The sequence below is a fragment of the Trichosurus vulpecula genome, chromosome 3, assembly GCF_011100635.1.
Source record: "Trichosurus vulpecula isolate mTriVul1 chromosome 3, mTriVul1.pri, whole genome shotgun sequence".
In the NCBI taxonomy this organism is placed as follows: domain Eukaryota; kingdom Metazoa; phylum Chordata; class Mammalia; order Diprotodontia; family Phalangeridae; genus Trichosurus; species Trichosurus vulpecula.
The window spans coordinates 112,454,802-112,479,564 of record NC_050575.1 but is presented as its reverse complement, the minus strand read 5'-3'; the positions used below and the strand labels follow the sequence as shown (position 1 = coordinate 112,479,564).

The following is a 24,763-nucleotide window of genomic DNA, read 5'->3' as shown; positions in this document are numbered from 1 at the left end:
AGAGCATCCCCTTGAAGACTTTCCAGTGACTGAGAACTTGATTCAACTTTGAGATAAGTCTATTAGGAAGGTTTCTCTTACAATGAACCAATATTTATTTCTCTGCAAGTTCTGGAGCCAAGCAGAACAAGTTTAAGCCTTCTAAATTTTAGATCATGGTTAGTCATGTGTCTCCTATTTCTCTCCTTCTCTAACCCCCTGTCCCCACCCTATCCCCTGTTCAATGACTAATCTTATTCAGATAACTCTTACCCTGTTCTTTTAGTACATGCTTAAAATACAGTCTCCAAGCTGTCTTCCTGGGTACATGCTACATCTTGTCAACTTGTCTTCTAAAATGTGGTGCCTAGAACTCCAATATATTGAATGGTCTAACCAGGTCAGGGAATAGCAAGACCATCTTCTTACTCATTCTCAACATAAAACTTGTCTGTAAGCTTTGAGATCACCATTGTATCCTATTGTCCTAGGATTGACTCATTGAACTCAGGTCAGAGTTCCCTTTGATCTACCCCCAAATTCAAAATTTTCCTTGTAGTCATTTAGTAAATTTTTTGTGATATCTTATGTTTTGATAAGTATCTCTACCCCTAAACTTTCTGAGAACCATGTTTTATAATAAAGAATGCTTTTTAAGGAAAAAAGAAAAGTTAATACATCAAAATTTTGAAATTATATTCAATGTTTCACATCTGTAGCCCTGACACCTCTAAAAAGGAGTTGGGGCCTTTTCATTTCTTCTTTGGGACCCATTCTTGTTCTTTTGGTTATTTTGCAAAGTTGCTTTTTTTTTTTTTAAATTTATTTCCCCACCAGTTACATGTAAAAACAATTTTTTAACATTTGTTTTAAAAAAAAACTTGAGTTTTAAATTCCTCTCTCCCCTTTTCCCATTCCCCTTTAAGAAGGCAAGCAATTTGATATAGGTTATACATGTACAGTCATGCAAAACATATATCCGTGTTATTCATGTTTTGAAAGAAAGAACACACACAAAACCCCCCCAAGAAAAATAAAGAAGTTAAAGAAAAAGTGTGCTTTGATCTGCATTCAGACTCCATCAGTTCTTTCTCTGGGTATGGATAGTGTTTTTCATCATAAGTCCTTCAGAACTGTCTTGGATCATTGTGTTGCTGAGAATAGCCAAGTCGTTAACAGCAACATTCACTTTTGATTGTTTGAGATGGTTGTTCATGAAGTATCAGACTGATCCCGTACGTTTTGGTGTTAATTTTTAAAAATTTTGCCTTGCAGATGGCCAAGAGCAGGGCTGGTAAGACTTTTCCAGTCATTCCTGGTGCCTCATGGGATGAAAAACTCAAGCCCTTGTTAGATTGGGCTCATGCAGGCTTCCAGCCAATGGGAGAAGAGGGACTCAAACCCAAAAAGAAGTCAGAAGGACGTTTCGTTCCAGGTTGGCACTATGGCTTATGCCATGATCACCTCTGGTATTTGCAGTGGGATCTAATGACTGGATAGGGTTTCTTAAGAGTTGAGGAGCAGAAGCCAAGGAGTTGTGTTTCATTTGGATTTGTGTGACTTCCATCATCACATTTATGAAATAAATACCTCCTGTGTATAGAACACTGTTTCCAAATTGGGGAAAAGGTTCCTTTGACATAACCAACTCTACTATGCTGTATAGAAGATATAGAGGGATCCTTCTTCCTTTTATCTCCCCAAAGCTTTTCATTTAGTAACCCAAGTATGTGTTAAAGAGGTATGAAGAAAGAGCTGTGGATGTCTGAGGACAGTCTGGCAAAAGGGTTGTTAGGAAGGCTCATGGAAGCAGATAGTATCACAACCAGCAAGTTACATGGTATTGGTAGCCACAGTATAGCAGTCCTGCCTGCTTACTCGTGGGGGTAATCCTTGGGTCTCCATCATAGTTGAAGGAGAATATGATGGTTTTGCTAAAACCCCAATGGAAAATTTAGGTGCTTAATCCTGGGTTTACAGAAGAGTTAACTTAAGACTCTCACTCCTGCAGAGAAATATGTCAACATGGTCTATGTGGTTTCACAGTGGTTTTTTTTCCTGAGCATTTACTCTACACATAGGTAGGTTCAGAGAAGTGTTTGATATCACGCTGCATTTTACTTGAAGATGAGTTAGCGCGGGTATGATTGTCTTTAGAAATATTGGGGACTAACTAAGTCTGGTCTAATTTCCAACCCAGGCTCCCAGGTTAAATGAGTAATCTTTTGTAGAGCCCAAACAGAGAAGAAAGACTCCAGAGGAAGTCACTGTCCAAGAGAGTGTACCTCCTCCTCCTAAACGCCTGAGGACCAGCTGCTTGAACAACAACAAAGAGCGGGTAGAGGAAGAGCAAAGCAGAGGTGATTGTTGTTGGCGTTCAGCTTCTGGGTGGAGTTCATTTTGGGGTAGTGGGGTGAGGGAAATCTGGTTTTTCCCTCTACGGATATCTGTCTTCTCTGTGGGGGCATAGCAACCTTAGAGCAAAAACATGCTCATTGGAGTTTATTATCATTCTTGCTATTACTACCTACTAATTCTTATATAAACTGAGTTCCTTGTCAAAAATAGGACCGTAGGTTGAGTGTCACAAAAGCTTGTAAGATGTTAACCAAACCATTTCTTACCCTCCCCCATCCAAATTTCTTGTGTATTTAGAAAAAATGGTTTCTGACATCAGGAACAACAAAAGCAACCCTGATGGTAAGTCGCCTTTTTTATATGCTTGCTATGCTGCCCTACCTGCTGTCATCCAGATTTGATTCCTTGCAGAATTTGTGTGTGTGTGTGTCTGTGTATAACTAACATTTTTTACTGTTACGTGCTGATCATTGTACTAAACTTTTATATTTTCTTATTTGATTCTCACAACAACCCTGGGGAGTAGACGTTGTAGTTTTTGCCATTTTGCAGATGAGGGAATTGAGGCAAGCTGAAGCTAAGTGATTTGCCCCGGGTTACACAACTAGGAAATGCTAACTATACCACCTGACTCCTTCCAGGGCATATGGTTTTAGGTGGCTAAAGCATTGAATAAAATGACTGCTCTGGAAAAAATGGTGTCTTAGAACCTCTGAATTCAGTTGGGCAAGGATTCTGTTTCTAGTTTGTGTTATGGTATGTGTGTTAGCTGCTGGGGCTATAAAGACCCCAGTGAGTTTCTGCCCTCCAAGAGGTTACGTTTTCTGAAGTACCAGTGAGAGGTAACTCCAGTAGCTCCTTCTCTTAATTCAGGAGGTGTATGTGCTGTGATGGGAGTGAGCAGGAGGACTGGCAGTGGAACTCAGCTGGTGGATGTTGAACAAATCACTTCCTGTCTGAGCCTCAATTTTTTCCTTGTAAAGTTGATGTGACTGCCATCGCTTGATTATAACAGAAACCTTTGTAAGTCTTAGCAGTGCCATGGAAATATGAGTTGTTGGGTGTTGCTATAAGAAGTAATATGGACTAGATAAATCCTGTTTGAGAGGGAGGTCCTACTTTTTTGATAAAAATGTTTGCTAGGGTAAATTGAGGTCTGGGCAATTGTATGTGTCTACTCTGAGTAGGCTTTTACTTGCTGCTTTGTAGTGTTGGATATTCAAGTGAAGGCAGATATAGGGACAGGGAGGAGGCATTCTGGCGCAGTGTAAAGAGTATTAGCAGGGGCAGCAAAACGACAAAGTGGATGGAGTACTGGCCCTAGAGCCAGCAAGACCCGAGTTCAAATGTGGCCTCAGACACTTACTAGTTGTGTGACCCTGGGCAAGTCACAAAAACAAACAAACCAAACCAAATGAGTATTGGCTCTGAAAAAAAGAATGAAGAGAACCTAGCCTCAAATTCCGACTTAAATGGTTATAGGGAGATACTTAACTTTCCTGGCCTCATTTTCCCAATGAACATACTCTATTGTAATTCTGATTTTACTCCTATGTTCCAACTAATGGGGGCTGGAATGTTACTAGTTGCTATTGGTTGTCATCAGACCAATACAAGTTTAGAGCTACGAGGGGCACAGACTGTTAGAACAGGGTATTTGTAGGTTCTTTAGTTCAATCCCCTTATTTTACAGAGGATGGCACAGAAAAGGAGAGACTATCAGAATAGGAGGAAAAGTTAATTTCACATCTAAGACTAGAATCCAGACCTCATCCCCTGATTCACAATGTAGAAGATTTCTTTCCTGGAGACTCCCTGCCTTAAGAGACAGTTTAAATATTTGACAGCATATTTTTTTAAGTCTAAGTATGGTCTGGGTAAACATGATGTGCTTGGTCTTACCCTGCCTTGGAGACAGGAGTATGTGCCCCAGGTGTGTGGTCACTATTGAAAAAATGAGCTCATCATTGTTTATTTTTTTGGTCAGGTGTTGACTGAGCAGAACAGGAGCAGTGAGCCAGGAAATTAATGGAATGAATAGATTGTCAGTAATGATGACATTTGAGTAATGATGGAACAGAGAAACTGGATAGGGAGAGAGGTAATGAGTTTAGCCATAAGAGGTGTCATAAATCACAGGTGACTGGGTCCAGACCAAGAATTGCTGACACTAGACCCAAGTACGAAGTGTTTAGACCTTGCCCAAGGAGCTGGTTGCAGAGATTGAAAACATTAAGTTTGAGGCTTTGGTATTGGGAGGCAATCTAAAAGGTTGGGGGTGTTACAGTGGACAGAGCACCTGGTTTAAATGCCTGGTTCTGTAAATTAATATTAAGAATCTTTGAGAATCAGAGAGGATTTTCAGCAGGTTACAGGTGAGCCAGATCAGATTTCTTAAAGCGAAGAAGCAGTCATGGTACACATGTAGCTGTGAATATTTCTAAGAAGTAGTGAGCACAAATATTATCCTCCATTGGTAACCACCTCATTTGTCAAAAGGGGTTTAAGTTGTTGTTAAAGATGTCTTTGATTTCACATCTTTAGTGTTTTTTTCCCTCCACTGTTAATTTAGTGTTCAGGACATAAGTTTTAGAGCTTCAAAAGACTAAACCTATTTAGCATCCATTTGTAAGTTGCTATTAGAAGGGACTACATCTGTATCTTGAAGGATGGTAGTTTTGAAATCCTACTATTCCTCTTCCCTCTAACCAGCCCTTTTTCATTTAGGTGAGGAAGTTAATGGGGGCAAAAAAGCTCCTTAAGGGATTTAGAAGCAAAGAAACGATTGCCCACAGAGGTTTGTTTTGTATGAATGCCATGTTATATCTCAAGGCAAAGATGATTAGTGTCATTCTGTAATTGGAATTACTAGTTTGGTTCTTCTCCCACTCCCTCCCCTCCACCCCCATATACCTATTGAATTAGGCACATAGGTATAAATTTTAAAAATATTGAAGTTGTCTGTTTTTACAGTACCTAGATATTCCATTGTATGCATCCCTTCCTGCCCACAGACTCACCCCTTATGACATTCCCACCCCACCCTCACTTACCTTTGAAGGGCAGAGAGGAGAAGAGATGGCTTTCCTTATCCCTTGGTCATTTTAATTTCCTAGCATTTATTTGCATTTATATTGTCATTGTCTATATCGTTTTTCTTAGCTCTGCTTCCTTCACTTGGCATCAGTTCATATAATTGTCTTTGAATTCCTTTCTTGTATGTCTGAGTGGTTTTATTTTTACGATTCCTTAGAAGATTATATTTGTTCTGAGCTAAAAATTTCCATTTGTGGGTCACCTGCTTTTGGTAAGTAGTGCCTGGAATTAATATTTACCAAGCACTATGAATACAGATAAAAGCCCATATCCTCAAGGAACTTAGCATTGTAATCAGGAGAGACAGCACATATTAGGAAGTGGTATAGGAGACTGTTATAGTGGGAATGGAGTTTGGGATATGGGGAATCACACAGATGGGAAGTTGATCTATGGAGCAGTCAGTTGGCAGGTCCTGTTTCCATAACATAAAGAAGGAGTAAGATAAGCAGGTGGATTAACAGTGAGGCCTAGTCTGGGGCCCAGTACATAGAGCAGGCTAGGTGAGTTTGCATCCTATCACTAGACATCTAAGATCCAGGGCATGAGTTCCAAAGTTGAGTGGATTAGGATTAGTTTCTCCTCTTTCCCCCTTCCCCCAAATCAGTGCATTGTTTCTGCTAATCTCTGGGTTTGGGGTACCACATATCTAAATTCTTTCATTGGGGAGTTTATGAGCGTACTTCAGGTAGAATGGTTGCCACTCCTGTTGATGTATCAATCTCATTTCATCTCTCCCTCCCTTCTTGTGTGTGTCACAGATAACTGCATAGCCTGTGGAAGAAAAAACCCTCTCTCCTTTCACCCTCTCTTTGAGGGGGGCCTCTGTCATACATGTAAAGTAAGTCTTGCCTTCTCATAGTCTACCTCTTCCCTCCTGTGTAGAGTCTCATGTTACTTGTTCCTGATTTGCTCTATTCCTTAGAACAGGGCCAAGGTCATGGGTGTCTGTTCCCTCCCCCCCTCCCCCCCCCCCCCCCCCCCCGCCCCCAGGCCTAATCTCCTCCCTAAAGGATTAGTGGATTCTGTGGGTCTAGCCCAGCCTCTTAACCCTATCCAGGTATTCAGTAGGTGGGTGGTAGTCAGTATTCTGGGACTTAAGGGCAGTTCTTCCCAGCCATGTTTCTGTCTTCCCATCTTCTCTAACCAGGATAGATTTCTAGAGTTGTTCTATATGTACGATGATGATGGATATCAATCGTACTGCACCGTGTGCTGTGAGGGACGGGAGCTCCTGCTGTGTAGCAACTCTAGCTGTTGCCGGTAAGTCCTTTTCTTGTGTCTCTCTTTATGTTCTGAAGAGCAGTCTGTTATGTGCTTGAATTTGATTAGATGGCTATGGAGGTATTACTTCAACCTGAAAATGCCATTACTCTTAATGAAATCACTGCTGCATTAGCTATTTTGCAGATGACACAAAAGTGAATAAATTTTGAAAAGCATTAAGCATTTACTAAGTGCCAAGCACTGGGTATGGAAACAGAAAAATAAAATGGCCCCTCCTACTAGAGTGTACAGCGAAGGGTGGAATGGCATGCAAGAGGGAGCATGGTGGTAGGGTGATGGACAGGTCCTGGGAGGTTCAAAGGGCACCCTGGCAAGGCAAGATGACAAGTGGCCTTCCAATAGCATATGTACAATGTTTGCTCTCTGCTCTTGGACTGAGAGCAGGGATGTGGCATCATAAGTATGTTTATATGCGGTGATCGAGGTTAGTTATTATAATTGCAACATTCTAAATTGCTACTTTATTACTCTTCTGTGAATTTATATTATTCTGTATGTTTTCTTGTTTCTTCATTCTCATTCTGAATTAATTTATGTCACGTATTCTCAAGTTTCTCTAAATTCCTCTTTCTTGATGTTTTAATGCTCCATTACATTAATATGCTATCACTTGTTTAGCTAGTCCCGATACGGATGTCTCAGAAGTTTGTTTCCAATTTGTTGCTCATTTGAATATTTTGATGTGCCTGGAGCCTTTATTAATAACAGTTGATCACAAACAGGCAGCTAGGTGGCAAAGTGGATAGAGCTCAGGCCTGTAGTCAGGAAGACCTGAGTTCAAATGTGGCTTCAGACATTTATTAGCTGTGTGATTCTAGGCAAGTCACTTAGCTCTGTTTACCTCAGTTTTCTTATTTGGAAAATGAGCTGGAGAAGGAAATGGCAAGCCACTCCATTATCTCTGTCAAGAAAACCCAAATACAACTGAATAACAGCAATAACTAAAGTCCCAATAAATATTTCACAAGCATCGACTAAGTGCCAGGCACTGTGCTCAGAACTGGGGGCGCAAATATGAAAAAAGAAAACAGTAATTGTTTTCAATCCAAAAAGAAGGTAAAAGTGGGGGTGGGGTGGGGAAGAGGGGCATAGATGCATAGAGTGGTGCAGCCAGGTAAGAAATGGGATTTTCTGAACTGAACTGCCTCCCTGGAGGCCATGGCTTTACCTTTCAATTAGAGGGGCAGCAGGTAATGATGAGGAAGAAATCAAGGCTGATAGGATGTTGTAGGATGTTGAGGTTTTCCCAATAATAGCCTTCCTAGTAGGTATAGCCAGTTGAGAAATGTCTTGGTCAAAGGATTTTGACAGTGAATCATTTCTCTCACATTCATTCCAAATTGTTTCTCAGAAAAGTTTAAGCAACTCATACATGTTATGTATGAATAGTTTGGTTAGGATGTCCACAGAGAGCTTTTTCATTTTAGGTAATAGTATTCAGAGCTAGAAAGGGCCCTTCTAGTCAAATCCCCTCTTTGCAAATGAGATGAGAGCTAAGGTTACAGAGGCCATAAGGAATAGCTTTCAAACTAGGGGGCTTCTGAGACCTAGGACAGTGTGTTTTCCCACATTTGATAGTTAAAATATGAATTTCCTTCTAAAAGTTACTGGAAACCATTGGATACTACCTTCCAGAGTAGTTTCTTCTTCTAGCTCTCCTAGATTTATTTATAGCTTTTCCTTTTAGTCCTAGTTAAAACACAGCTCATTGCTTAAATAGAATATTTTTTAATAAGTGCTCCTAACTTTTTAATTAGTTGGTAAAAAGGAAAATGATTTCCTAACTACTCCCTTTCCAATCGTTGGAGGTCTTCAGGTGAGGACCTGACATGAGGAATGTTGTAAGGGTTTCTATTTTAGGATTTTGAGGTGGAAATTTAGAGTAGATTTAGAGATGAAGTACAAATCCCCCTCATTGGACAAATAAAGAAGTGATGTCATGGAAGGGGTCCCTGATTTAACTGATATTTAACAATGAACTATCTAGTTCTGTGATTCTGGTGCTAAAAATGGTGAAGACCTAGAGCAGGAGGGAAGGAGGCTGGGGGGGAGCTGGTTAAATGAAAATGGTAGCCTGGCTCAGCCTTCTTATGTCCACTGGGCTTTGATGGATGCTCAAGAGCTCATGTAGGAGCACTTTGACTGACCCTTTTCTCTCCTCACTCCTGGGCACAGGTGTTTTTGTGTCGAATGCCTGGATGTGCTGGTTGGGTCAGGAACATCAGCCAGTGCCAAAGCACAAGAGCCTTGGAGCTGTTACATGTGCCAGCCTCAGCGGTGCTATGGGGTCTTACAACGTCGAAAGGATTGGAACATTCGCCTTCAGGAATTTTTTACCAACGACAAAGCTCAGGAATATGTAAGGCATTTGTGGGGTTTCTCATCCATGGTGTACACACACACACACATGCACACACACACACACACACACACACAAACACACACGACAGGTAATTGTCACAACATATTTGGCTGGGTATGGTTTTTGAACCCTCAAGTTCCAGCTTTGACACTGAAGCTTCACGAGCTTTTAAAGGAAGGCTAGGAATTCATATAGCTATTTAAAGAATGGGTGTGTATGGGAGAAAGTAATCCAATCAACTGAATGTAACTCAATTCCCTTAACAATTTTTTTCTGGGAACATAGTTTCAAAGGATAAAGTATATTGTAGTTTGTAGAAAGAGAATACCCTCTAACTTTTTGTCATAAGATAAGGTATAGGATTTTAGAACTCGGAGTGTTAAAAGAGACTTTAACACATTACAACCTCTCCACTTGTAGAAGAGGCCTAGGGGTTAAGTGACTTGCCCAAGGTTGTCTACTAAATAATACTGGTTTCTCTAACGAGGTTAGAATTTTTGTCACTTTTGCTTCTGCTTTGTGGTACCTCAGTTTAATTCTCTGTAAAAAGAAAAAAAAGTAAATGTCGTGAAAAAACGGGAAATATCCCACATCAGTGGTTTGGTATCTTAGAGAAATGACAACGACAGAAGCTGTATTCCTTTGATAAAATGAATCTGCCTGAGGATGAGTTCTTGTGAGAAAGGACCTTATTTGTATAAGATTACAAAACCATGAGGCAATCCAGGACGCTGAAAAAGGGCGACTTCCTACAGCAGATTGTACTTTATGTCCTTTTATTGGACTCTTCCTCCAAAACCACAGACCAACTGTCACTTCCAGTTCTGGGTCCAGGATTTTGGACTTCAGGATACAGCCATGGTTTCTAGAAAGATTTCCATCCAGCAGAGTTTGGGGGACAACAAAAATTTATTTAAAAAAAAAATTCCCCACAAGATTCCCTTCTCAATAGCTTTGCCAGAACAGCTTTAAGAAGCAGCCTTCATGATGAATCCCAAACCTTTGGCTAGTTCTCATCATAAAAGCCTTTCCCAGTAGGTTTCACATTTGAAAGATTATTGCATGAACTTCCGACAAGCAAATTGAATAGTCCCCATTGATCAATCTGAGAAACAAACAAGTTGTGTAGAGTAGCTGTATCAGAATGTATCCCACAGGCTGGGAAAAGGTGATAACCATAAACTCTAGAAAGCAATAGGTATACTGGATTTGCCTGCCATGCCCGATTTCAGGAAGAAGCGTATCTAATGTTTTTTTCCTCTAAGATGACCAATACTATCAATCAATTGATAAGCATTAATTTAGTGCCTATTATGTGCCAGGCCCTCTGCTAAGCACCAGGATTACAAAAAGAGACAAAAATAGTGCATAGACAAAATAAATTTACACTTTGCCTTCGCCTAAAAAATATGTCTCAATTTGTACCCTGATCCATCACCTCTTTGTCAGAAGTAGGTAGTGTTTTGTCATGAATGTTCTGAGATCAGGGCAAAACGTTGAGTAACTTTTTGGCCATGGTTTCAGATAAATAGTTCCTTAAATGTCTGGACCAATTCATAACTCCACCAACATGTGTAGTCATTAAGTCTCTGACTACCTGAGGAGAGGAGGGAAAAAACATAGCATAGTTATATGGATCAGTTACAGTAGTTTGTTCACAGATATTTATTCAGTAGAGTGGGTATGTGATACCCAGTAAACAGGGTTTTTTATGGTAAACAAGGGCAAGCTAGGAACACAAATTGTTATTCCTCTCCATGATGAATTATCTTGTCCCAAAACTTTTGAGTTGAACAATTAACTATCAGTAGTGCTATCTGAGGGTCTCTTTCTTTGCCTATATGGCAGTAATTGAATAAAAGACAAGGTCTGGCTGAGAATATGATTTAATAAAACTGGCATCTTATCATATAGAATGTAGCTTGTTTTAGTCAGAAAAATAAATTCCAATAGTTGCTCAGTACCTGCTTCTTAATTCTTTTGCTATTGTCTTGTTGGACAGGCAGTTCCAAAACTGTATCCAGCAGTCCCTGCATCAAGGAGACGACCAATCAGAGTCCTGTCCCTTTTTGATGGTATAGCTACAGGTGAGTCTTCTAAAAATGTTCCTGACCTATTTCTTCCTGAGTCTGGGATGATAGTGAGAATGGTTCCCTATCCATCTCCATTTCTGTGGCATCAAGGCTCCTCTCTGGTCCTTTCTCACAGTCCCAGTCTACAATTAATGGATGTGGGAGAAATGAGAAAAGTTTGTAATTTTTAAACTTCCTTTGACCACAAAATGAAGGAAACATCTGAGGTTATTTATGGTTTTGTGTTGCAAATCAGGGAAGTGTAATAAAAATGGCCATCCCTGTTCTCCAGGAATTTATATTAGAGAGTCCTTAATAAGTGGTATCTCTTTTTAGCTTGCCTGTCAGAGGAGGCTTGATGAGAGAAGTTGGCACCTAGCTAGCCTCAAAGGAAGAATAAGAATTTTAACTACATTTAAGAAAATTTTAAAAATTATTAAACATGTAATACATTGTGTCCAAGGTCTGTCTGTTATAGGTAAAGAATCTTTGCGTATATTTTACTAGCTGGAAGGCATCTTTTGCACTAATGAATAAATGAAAAAGATATGAGATTCAAACAGTCATTGGTTATGATTTAAAGCACTTCAAACTGCAGGGAATGAGATTAAAATGGAATCTGGTAGGTGTTGTACAGAAGCTGAGTCTTCAAAGAGATGGAGTCTTTCCAGGCATGAGGGTGGATGTCTCATGCAAAGTGTGGTAGGAGTTGAAATGTTTGGGGACTGGTGAATAGGCAGGGAACATGCTTCCAGGTTATAAGTAATGACAGCCTGACCTAGGCCTAGAAATAGAGCTCCTACATAATTAGAACATTTGACAAAGGCAAGAATTCTGCTGGAAATATGTGTGCATATTAATACCCCCTTGCCCCCATTTGTTCCCCTTTCACCTTAACCCCACACCAAACAAGGTTACTTTTGATTTGACCTTGATCTGAACTCTCATAGTCCCCTCCTTAAGGGTGACCCTTAGCTCCCTCTATGCTAATGGAACATTTGTTCTGCCAGACCCTCCCAAGCTGCAGGCTTAGCATTCCTGGTCTCTGGTAGACTAAATACTCTTTATCTTTCAAGAAGAAGCCTAGATAAATGAAAAAAGGATCTGCACTAGAGGGTTGATGGTCTCTGAGCCCAGTATAACACGTTTGATCTTTAAGGGACCAGAGTTCAAGCTTTCCTACTTAAAAACCATGTGTTCTTGTGGAAGCCACACATTTCTCTGCTCTTTGGGAATGAGATAGCATGGATCATATACATATCTGTGAACCCTTCCAGCTCCCCCATTTAGTTAATTCGTAGCCAAACCATGAATGAAAAAGTTGACATCTTTTGTACCCAGAAGCTTCATTTACTTTATGTTTTTAAGGGTTGTTCCTTCTACTTATCCCACTACCTCTGTGTCCTAGTAGATAATTTCCCGAGTTGTAGACCCTCCTTAGTATTTGTTAAATTTGTGCCTCAGGTTGCCATTTGGTGGTTTGGTTCGCAGCAAAAGTCTTTACATTCAGAGCTTCTGCTTTTTTTGGATCTCTCTCTCTTTCATAATTTTTTGTTAGGGAGGCAAGTGAGCACCTTGTCACCTTTGCTTCCAGATGAAGCATCCAGATGTATATAAATTAACCAGTCCTACCATTATATTATCCATAGCTCTGTTTGGTTATCTTGGCCATATGAGGCTATAGATTCCCGTCCCTAGAAGGGCAAAAATAGAAAGTGAGTCCTGATTGCTTTGCATTGCCTTCGACAGGCTACTTAGTGCTAAAAGATTTGGGTATTAAGGTAGACAAGTACATTGCTTCAGAGATCTGTGAAGATTCCATTGCTGTTGGGACAGTCAAGCATGGAGGGATCATCAAATATGTTCATGATGTCAGGAACATCACAAAGCGCCAGGTGAGTGAATGTTTGTTTTCTCTCCCTTTCTCTCCCAGCCCGCAACCCCAATGTACCCTTAGACTCAGGTCAATTTAGTAGCTACGCGTCAAGTTGGAGAATTTTTTGACTTGACTCTTAGTCCACCTATGTTTGATGTAGAAACTGGCTAGTTTTCTTTCTTGATTTTCTGAAAGGACATGTATCCCATCCTTCTTGGTGTATGTGTGATATATACATGTATACTCCATTTGATGGTGGAAAGACTGCCTTTGTAGTTGTATTGGGGAAACAAAAGACTTAGTTTTGAATACATAGAGGCATCTCTTAATTAAAATCTATGTACATCAGTGGAGTGGGAATCTAGTAGGAAGACAGTATCTCTTGTATATGACATCTCTCATATAAGCCCCCTTTGTCTCCTGTCATAGCCACCACTCCTAGTGCATATCCTCATCGCCTTATGCCTTGACTACTACAGTAGTTTGTTGGTGGGGTCTGCCTGCCTCAAATCTCTCCCCACTTCAGTTCATTGTCTTTTCAGAAGCTAAAATGATTTTCCTAAAGCACAGGGCAAATCATGTCACTGTTTCTCTTCCCCCTCCCCACCCCCAATAAACTCTTGTGGCTTCTTATTGCTTCCAGGACCAAATACAAAATGCTCTTTTGTATTCAAAATGCTTCATAGTCTAGTGCCCCTCCCACCTCCCCTTTTAGTCTTCTATTACCTTACTCTTTGCTGTACTCTTTGATACAATGTCACCGGCCTCCTAGTTGTTTCATGAATAAGATACTCCATCTCTTGTCTCTGGGCGTTTTCTCTGGATGTGTCCTCCATGCCTGGAATGCTTTCCCTCCTCCTCATTGATTGCTGACCTTTAAGTCTCAACTAAAATCCCACCTTCTACAGGAAGCCTTCTCCAACCCCTCTTAACATCAGTGCCTTCTCTATTTTAATTATTTCCTATTTGTAGTGTATATAGCTTGCTTATTTATATGTGTTTGTTTGTGTGTGCCCCCCCCCCATTAGATTGTAAGCTCCTGGAGGGCAGGGACTGCCTTTTGCCCCAGTGTTTTGCACAGTGCCTGGCACATAGTAGGCATTTAATGAATGTTTATTAGTTGATCCAGTATTATTGTTTGTCATCTTAGAGGAAAGAACATTATATGTCTCTTCTTGAAATAGAATATAGCAGCACACCCAGTGTGCTTACTGCTTTCTTGAGTTTATGGTTATTGCCTTTTGCCAGTCTGCTGAGTGCATTCTGATATAGCTACAGTACATGACTTGTTTGTTTCTCAGATTGATGAATGGGGACCATTCGATTTGCTTATTGGTGGAAGTCCATGCAATGATCTTTCAAATGTGAATCCTGCCAGGAAAGGCCTTTATGGTGAGAACCATTATTTCTGGGTTTTCTGAGGGGTTTGAGAGCTTTTCCAAGAGAGTGAGTTTCATGCAGAAAAAACCAGTGGTTTGAGGCTCATTACAAAGGCTGCCCTCTTGAATCTGTCCTGGCAAAGATACTGAAAGGGCAATCTTGTGAGGATCTTTTTTTTTTTAATAAAATTTTATTGCCCTTAACAGATTTGGTACCTATGTTCCCTAGGTCAGCCTTTTTAAAAAAATACATTGTTGACCTTTTTGGTTTTTATATTATTTAAATTTTCCTCATATCCTTTCTCCTCTTCCCTCTGCAAGCCATTCCATATAATAATAAATATTTTTAGAAAAATGATCTCTTTTTCATCACCAGAACTTCCTGCAGTATTCCCCACTCACCACAGACCCTTTCTATATAATGGAATATCTTTAAAGAAAAAAAATCAGCATAATTAATCAATATATCAAGAAAAGTTTGAAAATATATGCAATGTACTATACCTCTGCAAAGAATTGAAGTGGTAGATGCATCTTCTGTCTCATTTGGAGCCATGTTTGTTCTTGGCATTTTTGCTTTTGATCGATTTGTGGTTCTTTCAGTTTCCATATTTATGGTAGTCATGGTGTATATTTGTTTCTTTCCTTTGCTTCATTTACTCTGCATCACTTTTGTGATAATAAAGAATTGGAAAGTAGAGGCCCATTGATTGGGAGAATGGTTAAATAAAATATGGCACTTGAGTTAATGGCCAATACATTAAAAAAATGAAAATTTATGCAATGTCCCATACCTGTGGACCACAAACAAAATATGCTCCAAGTGCTATAGTATCTTAAATTCCTAAAGACAAAAAATACCACATTGCAAGGAGATTGACGCTATAATAATTTTAATGTTTCTTTCTCAGATTTGCACTAATCTGACCAAAAGGGAAAATAGAGAATTGAACAAATTCTTGTGAGGTATTGCAGAATGATATAGCCTCTTATAGTTGGAATAGACATTAATTGCTTATGTATAGAATATTGGAAATGGAGGAAACCATGTATTTCATCTTGTCATTTTGTAGGTGAAGAAACCTAGTCCCTACGAGGTAGGTTAAAATTCACTTAGCAAATCAATAGCAAGCCTGGGCAAAGGTTATTCTCCCTTTTCAGCTCTATTTACTGTCTTTCTGGCCAGAACATGATTTATATTTGTCTTGACCAGAGCAGTAGGATAAGTCCTAGATATGAAAAAGAGTCAGGAGTCAAAGGGTCTTTTCATAGCCAAAGGAAGCAGGAGAAGTTTTACAATCCATTCTGGTTCTAAATTTTATGATTTTCTATTAAAATATTTACAGTTAACATTTATATAGCAAAGGGAAAGGGACCACATAGAAAAGTTGGCTACGTTGGTATAGAATTGCAGGTTTTTAAGAATGGAGGGTACATCACTGAGTCTACCATATACAAAAGATGGTGGGATCTGAAATTGAAAGGAGTGACTGGCATCCAGGAACTTCCTCTATCCTGATTTCTGTATCTTCTCTCTCATCTATCCACAACAGAGGGCACAGGAAGGCTCTTCTTTGAATTCTACCATTTACTCAATTATACCCGTCCTAAAGAGGGAGATGAGCGCCCCTTCTTCTGGATGTTTGAGAATGTTGTGGCCATGAGGGTCAATGACAAGAGGGACATCTCAAGATTTTTGGAGGTGAGTGATCACATTACTTACAAGAAGGGGTGGTGGAATAAGATTATGAGCTCTCCTCAGATGTCTGGGGTCAGGACAGCAGCACAAGGGATCGCATATCAATATTTAAAGTACCACGGGTAGGTCACTTCCCACAAAGGATGCTGGATGTGTCCTAAGCTGCTTTTGGTTTTTAATTACTATTTGAAAGTTGTACTAAGGTTGTTTCCAGAATGCCAGAATCTGCTTTCTTACCTCAAAGAGGTGCTTTTCATCTTGGAGAATATAAGCTTAAAACCCTTCTAAGTATGACCGTATTTATCCTCTCTCACCTTAATACACCCATAATTTTTCAGATGAAATGTGGGGTGGTGGGAGGGGCAATAAGCTGTTACTTTAAGATCTTTTCTGAGATCCCTCCAACACCAACCCCTCCCTCCAGGGCAAAAAGTCTAGATAGTTGTATCGTTTTTTCCCCTGGCCACGTACTTAAAGCTATAAATCTTTAGAATTCATTGTGACAATACTGCCCAGGCCTCTGTCCTGTGTAGCGCTGTGATTAATAATCACTATTAATGATTCCAGGTTTGAGGGTAGTTGTGGCCTTGGAGGTAGCAGCCAAGGCCTCAATACCTACCCCTAAGGCTTTTATTCTCTAGAGACAATCCATTTAACCTCTAGATTTTGGTTTTCCCCACAAATATTTTTTGAATTAGATGTCATCCCTTCCATATCAGATCCCTAGTTTACCCAGTTTCTGTCACTTCTATGTTGATATTGGTTCTTTTTTTTTTTAATTTCCATTGGTCTACAGTGTAACCCAGTAATGATTGATGCCATCAAAGTCTCAGCTGCGCACCGAGCCCGCTATTACTGGGGCAACCTGCCTGGGATGAACAGGTAACTAACCACCTCCTGGTTTCTCAGGTTTTGTATATCTACTCCTTGGGCCCTGATAATGGACTTTTTACTGGGGCCTCTGATTGTGTTCTGAAGAACACATACACAAATGTGCTTCTCTCTGACCCGTTACGCACCCCCCCCCCCCCCCCGCCCCATTTAGGTGACCTGGAGAGTGTTTCACTTCTCCAATAGGTTGGGTCAAGCAGCAGTGACATGGGAGAGACCACATCCCATCCTTGGTGTGTGTGAGTTTTATAGAGGTGGAAAGGGTGGTTATTCCCCAGCCCACTTTAGTAAACCAAGAGTTTCCCCTTGGTGGCAGGCCACCTTGCATCTGTTATCCATTTAATTTACCTGTTTATTATAAGATTATGTGGACTCTTAATGATGCAACAATAGAAGTCTTGTCATTAGAAAGTTTCCCACAGGACAATGTTTGAGTTCCATAGGTTACCAAGAGCTTCTTAGGGCGTTCTGTGGATGGGAGTTTCACAGTCTTTGGTGGCTTCATTTTACCCTGATTCTAACAGCCCAGTTTTCTTTATTTTTGAAAAGTAAGAATCTTCTTCCTAATTTTATAAGTGATTTTAACTGGCTGGATTTGGGAGCATGGGGAAAAGCTCTACTTGGTGGCTCTTTTAAGTCGTGACAGTAAACCTTCCAGTGAACTGGCAAGGGTAGGGCCTTTAGGATTTTCATTAGTCGAATAAGATTTATTCCAGTAGGAGATTATGAGTTTGACCCTCTATGAAGGTCAATAGTTTTCTTCTTGGCTCAATGAGATGAAGTTGCAGGGTTGTTTTTGAAGTTTGAGAGACTTTCTCACCTTCGTATGTAGTTCTGTATGGGCAGCATAGACAGGCTAGTGAGGTGAGCTTACATATGACTTAACCTATTCAAATGTCTTATCTCCAGGCATTTTTGAAAAAAAATTGGGGGGGGGAATGGGGATAGGATTCCTTACTGATTTATCAGATGAGTATATTTTACCCCCAACTATCATGGCCCAAGAGTCAGTCTTTCTTGGCCATCCACAGAATTTTGTCCTGTTTACCATCAGTAAATATACAAGTTATAATTCTTGGTCTGAGTGGAATATATGAATAGAGGAGAGACTCAAAGATCACAATAATTTGAAATTGAAGACGGAAAATGTCCTGTCCTGTCTCTGACTTTCAAGTACAGTGTGTTCATCTGGCAATGTGAGGTTGCTGAATATGAAGCATGGCAGTTGTGAGGATCACATTGGTCATGTTGGAGAGAAAAAAACGAGCATCTAATAAGCATCATCATTATCTTTGGATATTTATAGCTGAAGGCCCATTATTTATTGAGATTCAACAAAGCAAGTTCCTACTGTGTGCCAAGTACTTGGCCACAAGATAAAATGAACCCTTCCCTCAACCAGCTTACCTTTCAGTGGTATATCCCAGCTCTAGAAGGCTATACTAGACTTAGCAGCTATAATGCAGAGAGATTCAGATTTTTGACTCCATTATGTGATAGCATAGGTATTGCCTCTGGAGGTAGTGATCTTCTTGTTGCTAGGAATAGTCAGCTCCAACATATGGATGTGATTCTAGAGTGAGAATTTGGAAGGCTAGATAATGTTGAAGGTCCCTTTCTCTTTGTTTGGGATTTTCTGATGAAAGATATCCATAGTGTGAAGGTTCCTATCCTCCACTTCCACAAAAGGGAAGGGTGTTTAGTGAGCTTTATTTTTGCTTTTGGAGCTATGTAGCTATTGAGAACCAGGTGCAGAGTCCTTTTGTTAGCCTTGTAGAGAAAGGGGCCTGGCTTGACAGATGTCTAATGCTGTAGTCCCTGAATTGGTAGAATACCCTGTTTCTTGCTGTTAAATCTTGGTTGTAGTAGCAGTCCAGTAGGGATCTTTTCAATTATAATTCTGATTAAGTAGTATGTGGTCATAGAACCCTAGTATATATAATGTCTAATTTTGGGGATCGGCTCCCTAATAATACTCAACCCAGGGTTGAAAATTTTCTGGAAATTGGTCATTGCAACATAGTTTGATGGGGATCATGTAATGGGGCTTCAATATTTCCGGACATGCATAGACATTTGAGGTAATTTTCTATTATGCTGTCAGCATTTAGGTGAAGTAACTGAGGCTCTGAGTAAGGAGAGTGGTTTATTTACTATGATTCAGTATGAGATCCAGGGTCTCATAAATTGTCCTTTTATGTCAAACTATTCTCTATGGCTTTGGGTTTTATTAAGAACTCTGGCCATTTCCTTTCCTGTCTCTACACGTTAATAGTACCCTCTCCTGCATTGTAGTGTGGACAAAGTTGCTTCTCTTCTCTGTACCATGAGATATTTGCATTATGAACTAGGTAATGTGATTCCTTTTCATTCCAAATCCTGGATTCCTTTCACTGCACGACATTTCTTTCCTCTTAAGTCTCTTTTAGTGCAGAGTCTTCAAACTGTAGCCAGGGAGCTTTCCTCTGTTTCAGTATGCTCTCTGTAACAAGTGATTGTGAAATCTCCTCTTGAAGACCTCCAGCTAGGAGAGTTTAGACGAGGTTGAGGGAGCCTAGATCTATACAGCTCTAATCATTATTTGCCTCTTCTATTTAGCCTTTCAAATGATTGAATGAAACCATCAGTTGTGTGTGGTGTTCCACTCTTCCCTCTCCCCCAAAGTCCATTCTCCTGTCCCAATGACTCCAGCCACTCTCCTTTTCCTTTTTCTCTACCCATATCTCTTATAAAAACTGCTGCTAAGGCCAGTCCTGGTGGTAGGTTCTCATCTTTTAGAGCCTCTGCTTCTATTCATACAGCTTTTCGGCTGCCTCATCAAATTGTTTCATTACTTGCTACTCTTACCACTGTTTGAGTCTATAAAGGGATCACTGGCTTAGAAGGCAATTGGAAGCAGAGTAGATTCATTTGTGGATTGTAGAACATAATGAGTTTTGGCTGTTCCCAGGCCGGTGATAGCATCAAAGACCGATAAACTCGAGCTTCAGGACTGCCTGGAGTACAATAGGATAGCGAAGGTAAGCTTGTTCTGAAACAATATCCTTTTCATTTTTAATACCCGTGTGCCCTTCTATAAGGGTCTAAGGATTTGATGTCTAAGGGTCCTTTCCCTTAGGAAAGGGATATCCCTTTGGACTCCTTAATGTGAGGTCCTTGTCTGTTTCTAATGCCCTCCCTGTTTTTTCTGTGCCCTCTAGAAGTCTGGCCAGACTTATGAGGCATTTCACATGAACTTCCCTTTTTTTGGTCTCAGATGAATGGTTTCTGGAGACTAACAATTTCTGCTTTTGTGTTGTCACATGGAACCTTCCTGAAGACCAGAAACCCTGAGCTGCTTTTTCTTTCTCTTCTATCTGAGAAGATAAAGGAAATGGCTTAACATAGCCTAGGGGGTTGACTGCTCCAGTAAATTGGGTCAGTTTAGAGTTCTATTGATTGTGACTGACTTGCCTGGCTTTCATCCTCTTTTCTCCCTGACCTTGAGTTGTCCAGATAATACTTTTGCCCTCTTCTCACCATTATCTGAATCAAAGCTTTGTCTTCCACTTGGATCAGACCTTCTTTCACTCACATACTGACCCTGTAGCCTTCTTTGTTTATTACCTGATGTTTTTGTTCCCCAGTTAAAGAAAGTACAGACAATAACAACTAAGTCGAACTCGATCAAACAGGGGAAAAATCAGCAATTCCCTGTTATCATGAATGGCAAAGAAGATATATTATGGTGCACAGAGCTAGAAAGGTGAGCAGATTTGGGGCAGAAAGTCCAGAGAGAAACAGAGAAGGTGGGTTGGAGTGGGGTCAAGTACAGATGAAATGATAGAATTGGTGATTTCCTAACCTACTCATTTGTGACTGACAAATTGTGTTGCTTAACACAATGGTTTTAAGAAAAGTAAGAAAATTCAGCTACTCAACACATTTCTTGTCTATCTGTTCCTGGCCTTCCCTTTTCTCGTTTCCCCACTCCCTATTTCATTCAACATATTTTTTTCTGTGACCGTGCTTGACTTAGGAGGTATAGTGGGATGTCTGGCCTTGGAGAGCTTGTCCTATCTGGGAAGATAAGGCGTCCGTGCATATCACTACAGTACATATTGGGATATGTGTTTAATTAGATCAATACTTCCTAGGAGCTAGGCCTCGTGGAAGGCAGGTAGACTTGAAGGCTTTAAAGAATGAGGTGGAAATGTTGCAATAATCAAGGTATAGTAATGTTTAATTTTTGCTTGAAGCATATAAAAGGAGAATATCAAGTAATGTTAAGCTCTATTCTCCATTTGATCTCACGGAAGATGTGATCAATGTGTTAAATGGTTTGCTAACTTCCCATTTGGAAGAGACCAACCATAGATTTCCAAGATACCAGCAATTTTGTATCTTTGCTGATTTCTTGATGGCCATTCACTATGTGTTTCTCAGAGTTAAGATGGGGTTAAGTACTAGGAAAGGTGCATATTTTCACTATTTATTACTACATTAAAGCTAGGCAGATCTCTAGGCTTTTAGATCATATAATGCCAGTCTTGGCTCAGAGGAGTAGGTGATCTCTCCTTCCCATACCTGGTGGTAGTGATATTATAGAAGTATTTATTCCAACCACGTTATTTTATGAGGCTTATGCCCTCAAAGGGTAAATAAATGACTTCCCTACTGTGATAGGCATGAAAACATTTTTTTTATCTCCAAATCCTCTCACACCTCCTTCTTTGTTCTCTCACTGAGAAAGCTTAGAAAAACAAAAACCATTACAAATATGTGTAGACAAGCAAAACATTCCTGCATTAACCATGTTCCTCCGCCCTGCCCCCCCCCAAAAAATACCTCAATCTGCACTGAGTCCTCTTCTGTATCTGGAGGTGTGGGTGGTGTGTTTCATCATGCATTCTACATTTCACAAGTGGAGCCCAGATACCTTGACTCACATGCCACTCTCTTATCTTTAGTGTTGTTAAAGAGACACAATCACAAGTTGGCCTTAGGTATTCCTGGCCATATAACTTAATGGATGCTATGGTGTGCCACTGGTGAGGTGGCTGGGGTGACAGAGTACATAGAATCCTGGACCTGGAGTCAGAAAGACCTGAGTTGAAATCCAGCCTCAGATAATTACCAGTTGTGTGACCCTGGGCAAGTCACTTAATCTCTGTTTGTCTCAGCTTCCTCATCTGTAAAATGGAGATAATGGTAGTGCCTATCTGTCAGGATCAAATGAGAGAATAACTAAAGCACTCAGCACAGTGCCTGGCCTCTGGCAAGTGCTCTATAAATGTTAGTCACCATCATCTGTAAAAGAGCTTCGCAAAACTTCAAAGGGCCGATGCTAGTTATTAGCTATTATTGGTACGGGATAATGATGGCTCGGGGTGTGACTGCAGGTCCAAACTGAATGGTCTGTAAAATTGAGTTGGCTTCCAATTGCAATTTTAAACTTGTGTTTTGTGTGTCAAGATTGGACCAGATCAATTTTGGGGATTTTAGTATAGATGTACATTAAAGGACCCTTACCTTTACTTTAACTATAGTCTTACCCCAAGAAAATTTGGCTCCAGCCTTGAGGGAATAAATTTTGCTGCCTCTCATGTCCCCATATTTTGCCTTGTTCCTGCTCCCAGAATTTTTGGCTTTCCTGTCCATTACACCGACGTGTCAAACATGGGTCGAGGTGCTCGCCAGAAGTTGCTGGGCAGATCCTGGAGCGTCCCTGTTATCCGGCATCTTTTTGCCCCACTGAAGGACTACTTTGCCTGTGAATAACACATGGGCTGGAACTGACAGGTGGAAGGGGATTTTGGCCATTGGAGGAGGGTGCCATTGGGGAAGAACCATTACCAGGGATGGCAGAACTTCTGGGTTCTTCTCCCCCTCTCAACTTCCCCTCCCAAGTTCTAGTCTCTGCTATTCTTCAATTTTGTTGCTGTGATGAATAAGGTCAGACTAAGACCTAAACCATCAGTCATTACACGTACCTCAGACTTTTCCCCATTTGCTCAGTGGGACTCTTGTTTTTGAGGCACACTCCTTCAGAAGATCTGTGCAAACTGTTTCTCTGAAGCCTATAGACAAGTCCTACCACTTGATTGTGGCCACTGGGAGGGGCAAGATTGGTGCTTCTGTCTTTTTTTTTTTTTAACTACACTTGAAATAGAGATTTTTAGTGGTTTTTTTTTCCCTCACAAAATGATGGCTAAAGTTTGTAAGAATAAGGTGTCAAACCTTGTTAGGTCATATTCGGAAGCAATAAGACAACACAGGTGTCAAGATTGTTATTAAAATTGTTGTTTTTTTTTTTTTGGTTTGTTGCTCCTTGTTCAGTGAAATATAACCCTGTTGGGAAAGATGCAAATGTAGCTGAATGAAACTACTGACAGACTGACAGATGTAACTGAAAGAAACTGAGCAGCATATGATGGTTTTTTTAGTCAGTAACAATTATTTGTATATTCTCCTTTAGCCCAATATTTTCTACTTCATTAAAATAAAAAAAGAAAAAGAATAAAAACTCCCTACCCTAGAAATAAAAATCAAGAACTAATGATTTTGAAAATCTCGGGTGCAAGTCAATGCCCGTGTAACACCTCCAGGCATTTTGGAAAGTGATGAATCCAGCAGGGCTGGTTTCAACACATTTCTAGTGCATTTAAAGAAAATTGTTGACACAAACTAATCCTAAATTATTTATTGTCCTGCTACTACCACAAGATAGCCCTAAAAGGGGGGATATGGGGAAAATAGAGGGGCTGGAGTAGTAAACGGACACATTCATTCTTTGTCAGGATTTTGAGTATCTTGTCTCCTATGTGATATTGCAGTCAAAGGCCCAAGACTGAACAGGCAGCTAAATGAATATGTGCCTTGAAGTGTATGTTATGGCTCTCTAGGCTACTAACCTCCCAGTCACTTCAGCTCTAACCACTCCCTCTCCCAAAAAGTGGTGGAGGAAGAAAGAGTCCTTATCTTCTCCTTACTCAGGTGGCACTTTGCTTAGTAACTGCTAGGTGCATTGTTTGTGGTTTCAGAGGTGGATTGCATGATAACCCCCCCCCCCCAGTCTCGTATTTGCATCACCTTCCTCTGGACAGTGGTCATGTTTAGGGTTCAAATGCACATTTTGTTTTTGTTTTTCATCTAAAAGATGGAAAGTCTGTAATAACCCTGAGGCTTCCTCCAGAAAATTTTTATCTGCCATGACACCTGTCTTTTAATTCTGTGTAGGAACCTTTTTAAGGGGAGGAAGCAATTGGGGAAGCAGCATTTCAGAAATGCTATTGTAATGGTTTTAAGGCCTTTTACTGGTGCTATTTTGTAGAATAAGGACGTTACTGTTGACAGTTTTTCTATCCTTTTTTTATGTTTGTGTTTCATAATTTTTTTTGTAACAGTAGCCAAATAACAAATGAAAAACTGCCTTGTTTAAAGTTTTCCCAGTTTTTAGAATGGAAATTGATGAATGCCTAGAGTTTACCTTATTATAATGGTTTAATTAAAAATCAGTATTTCTCTATGGCCTCCTTTTGTTCTTTTTATTAAATGTCATATAAGGGGAAGATGCTTGATGAAGGTGACTTGTTCTTCAGACAGGATGAGAGGGAAAGAGGGGATAAGGCACTAAAGTGCTGGGAAGCCAAGACACATTTCCATGAGGTGTCTGTCCCTCAAGGGGAAATGCTTCTGGCTTCTCTTTCTTTGTGTCTTCCATCTCCCCTCCTCAGAACCAAATAATTACAAATCATAGGTGCATACATTTATCACAGATGAGTG

At 40.2% G+C, this 24,763-nt stretch overlaps 1 protein-coding gene across 1 annotated transcript in view; it reads left to right on the top strand.

Annotated features, from left to right (window-relative positions):
* The window catches only part of DNMT3B (DNA methyltransferase 3 beta), a 34,678-nt gene extending 11,651 nt beyond the window's left edge, over positions 1-23,027 (top strand). The window contains exons 8-21 of the mRNA XM_036751507.1: positions 1,255-1,414; positions 2,211-2,339; positions 2,635-2,679; positions 6,195-6,274; positions 6,584-6,696; positions 8,896-9,079; positions 11,085-11,169; positions 12,904-13,049; positions 14,332-14,422; positions 15,963-16,111; positions 16,905-16,990; positions 19,950-20,019; positions 20,626-20,744; positions 22,618-23,027. Coding sequence (XP_036607402.1) covers positions 1,255-1,414; positions 2,211-2,339; positions 2,635-2,679; positions 6,195-6,274; positions 6,584-6,696; positions 8,896-9,079; positions 11,085-11,169; positions 12,904-13,049; positions 14,332-14,422; positions 15,963-16,111; positions 16,905-16,990; positions 19,950-20,019; positions 20,626-20,744; positions 22,618-22,759 — 1,599 coding nt within the window. The 3' untranslated portion in view covers positions 22,760-23,027. The remainder of the gene's footprint in view (positions 1-1,254; positions 1,415-2,210; positions 2,340-2,634; positions 2,680-6,194; positions 6,275-6,583; positions 6,697-8,895; positions 9,080-11,084; positions 11,170-12,903; positions 13,050-14,331; positions 14,423-15,962; positions 16,112-16,904; positions 16,991-19,949; positions 20,020-20,625; positions 20,745-22,617) is intronic.
* Positions 23,028-24,763: the final 1,736 nt, after the last annotated feature.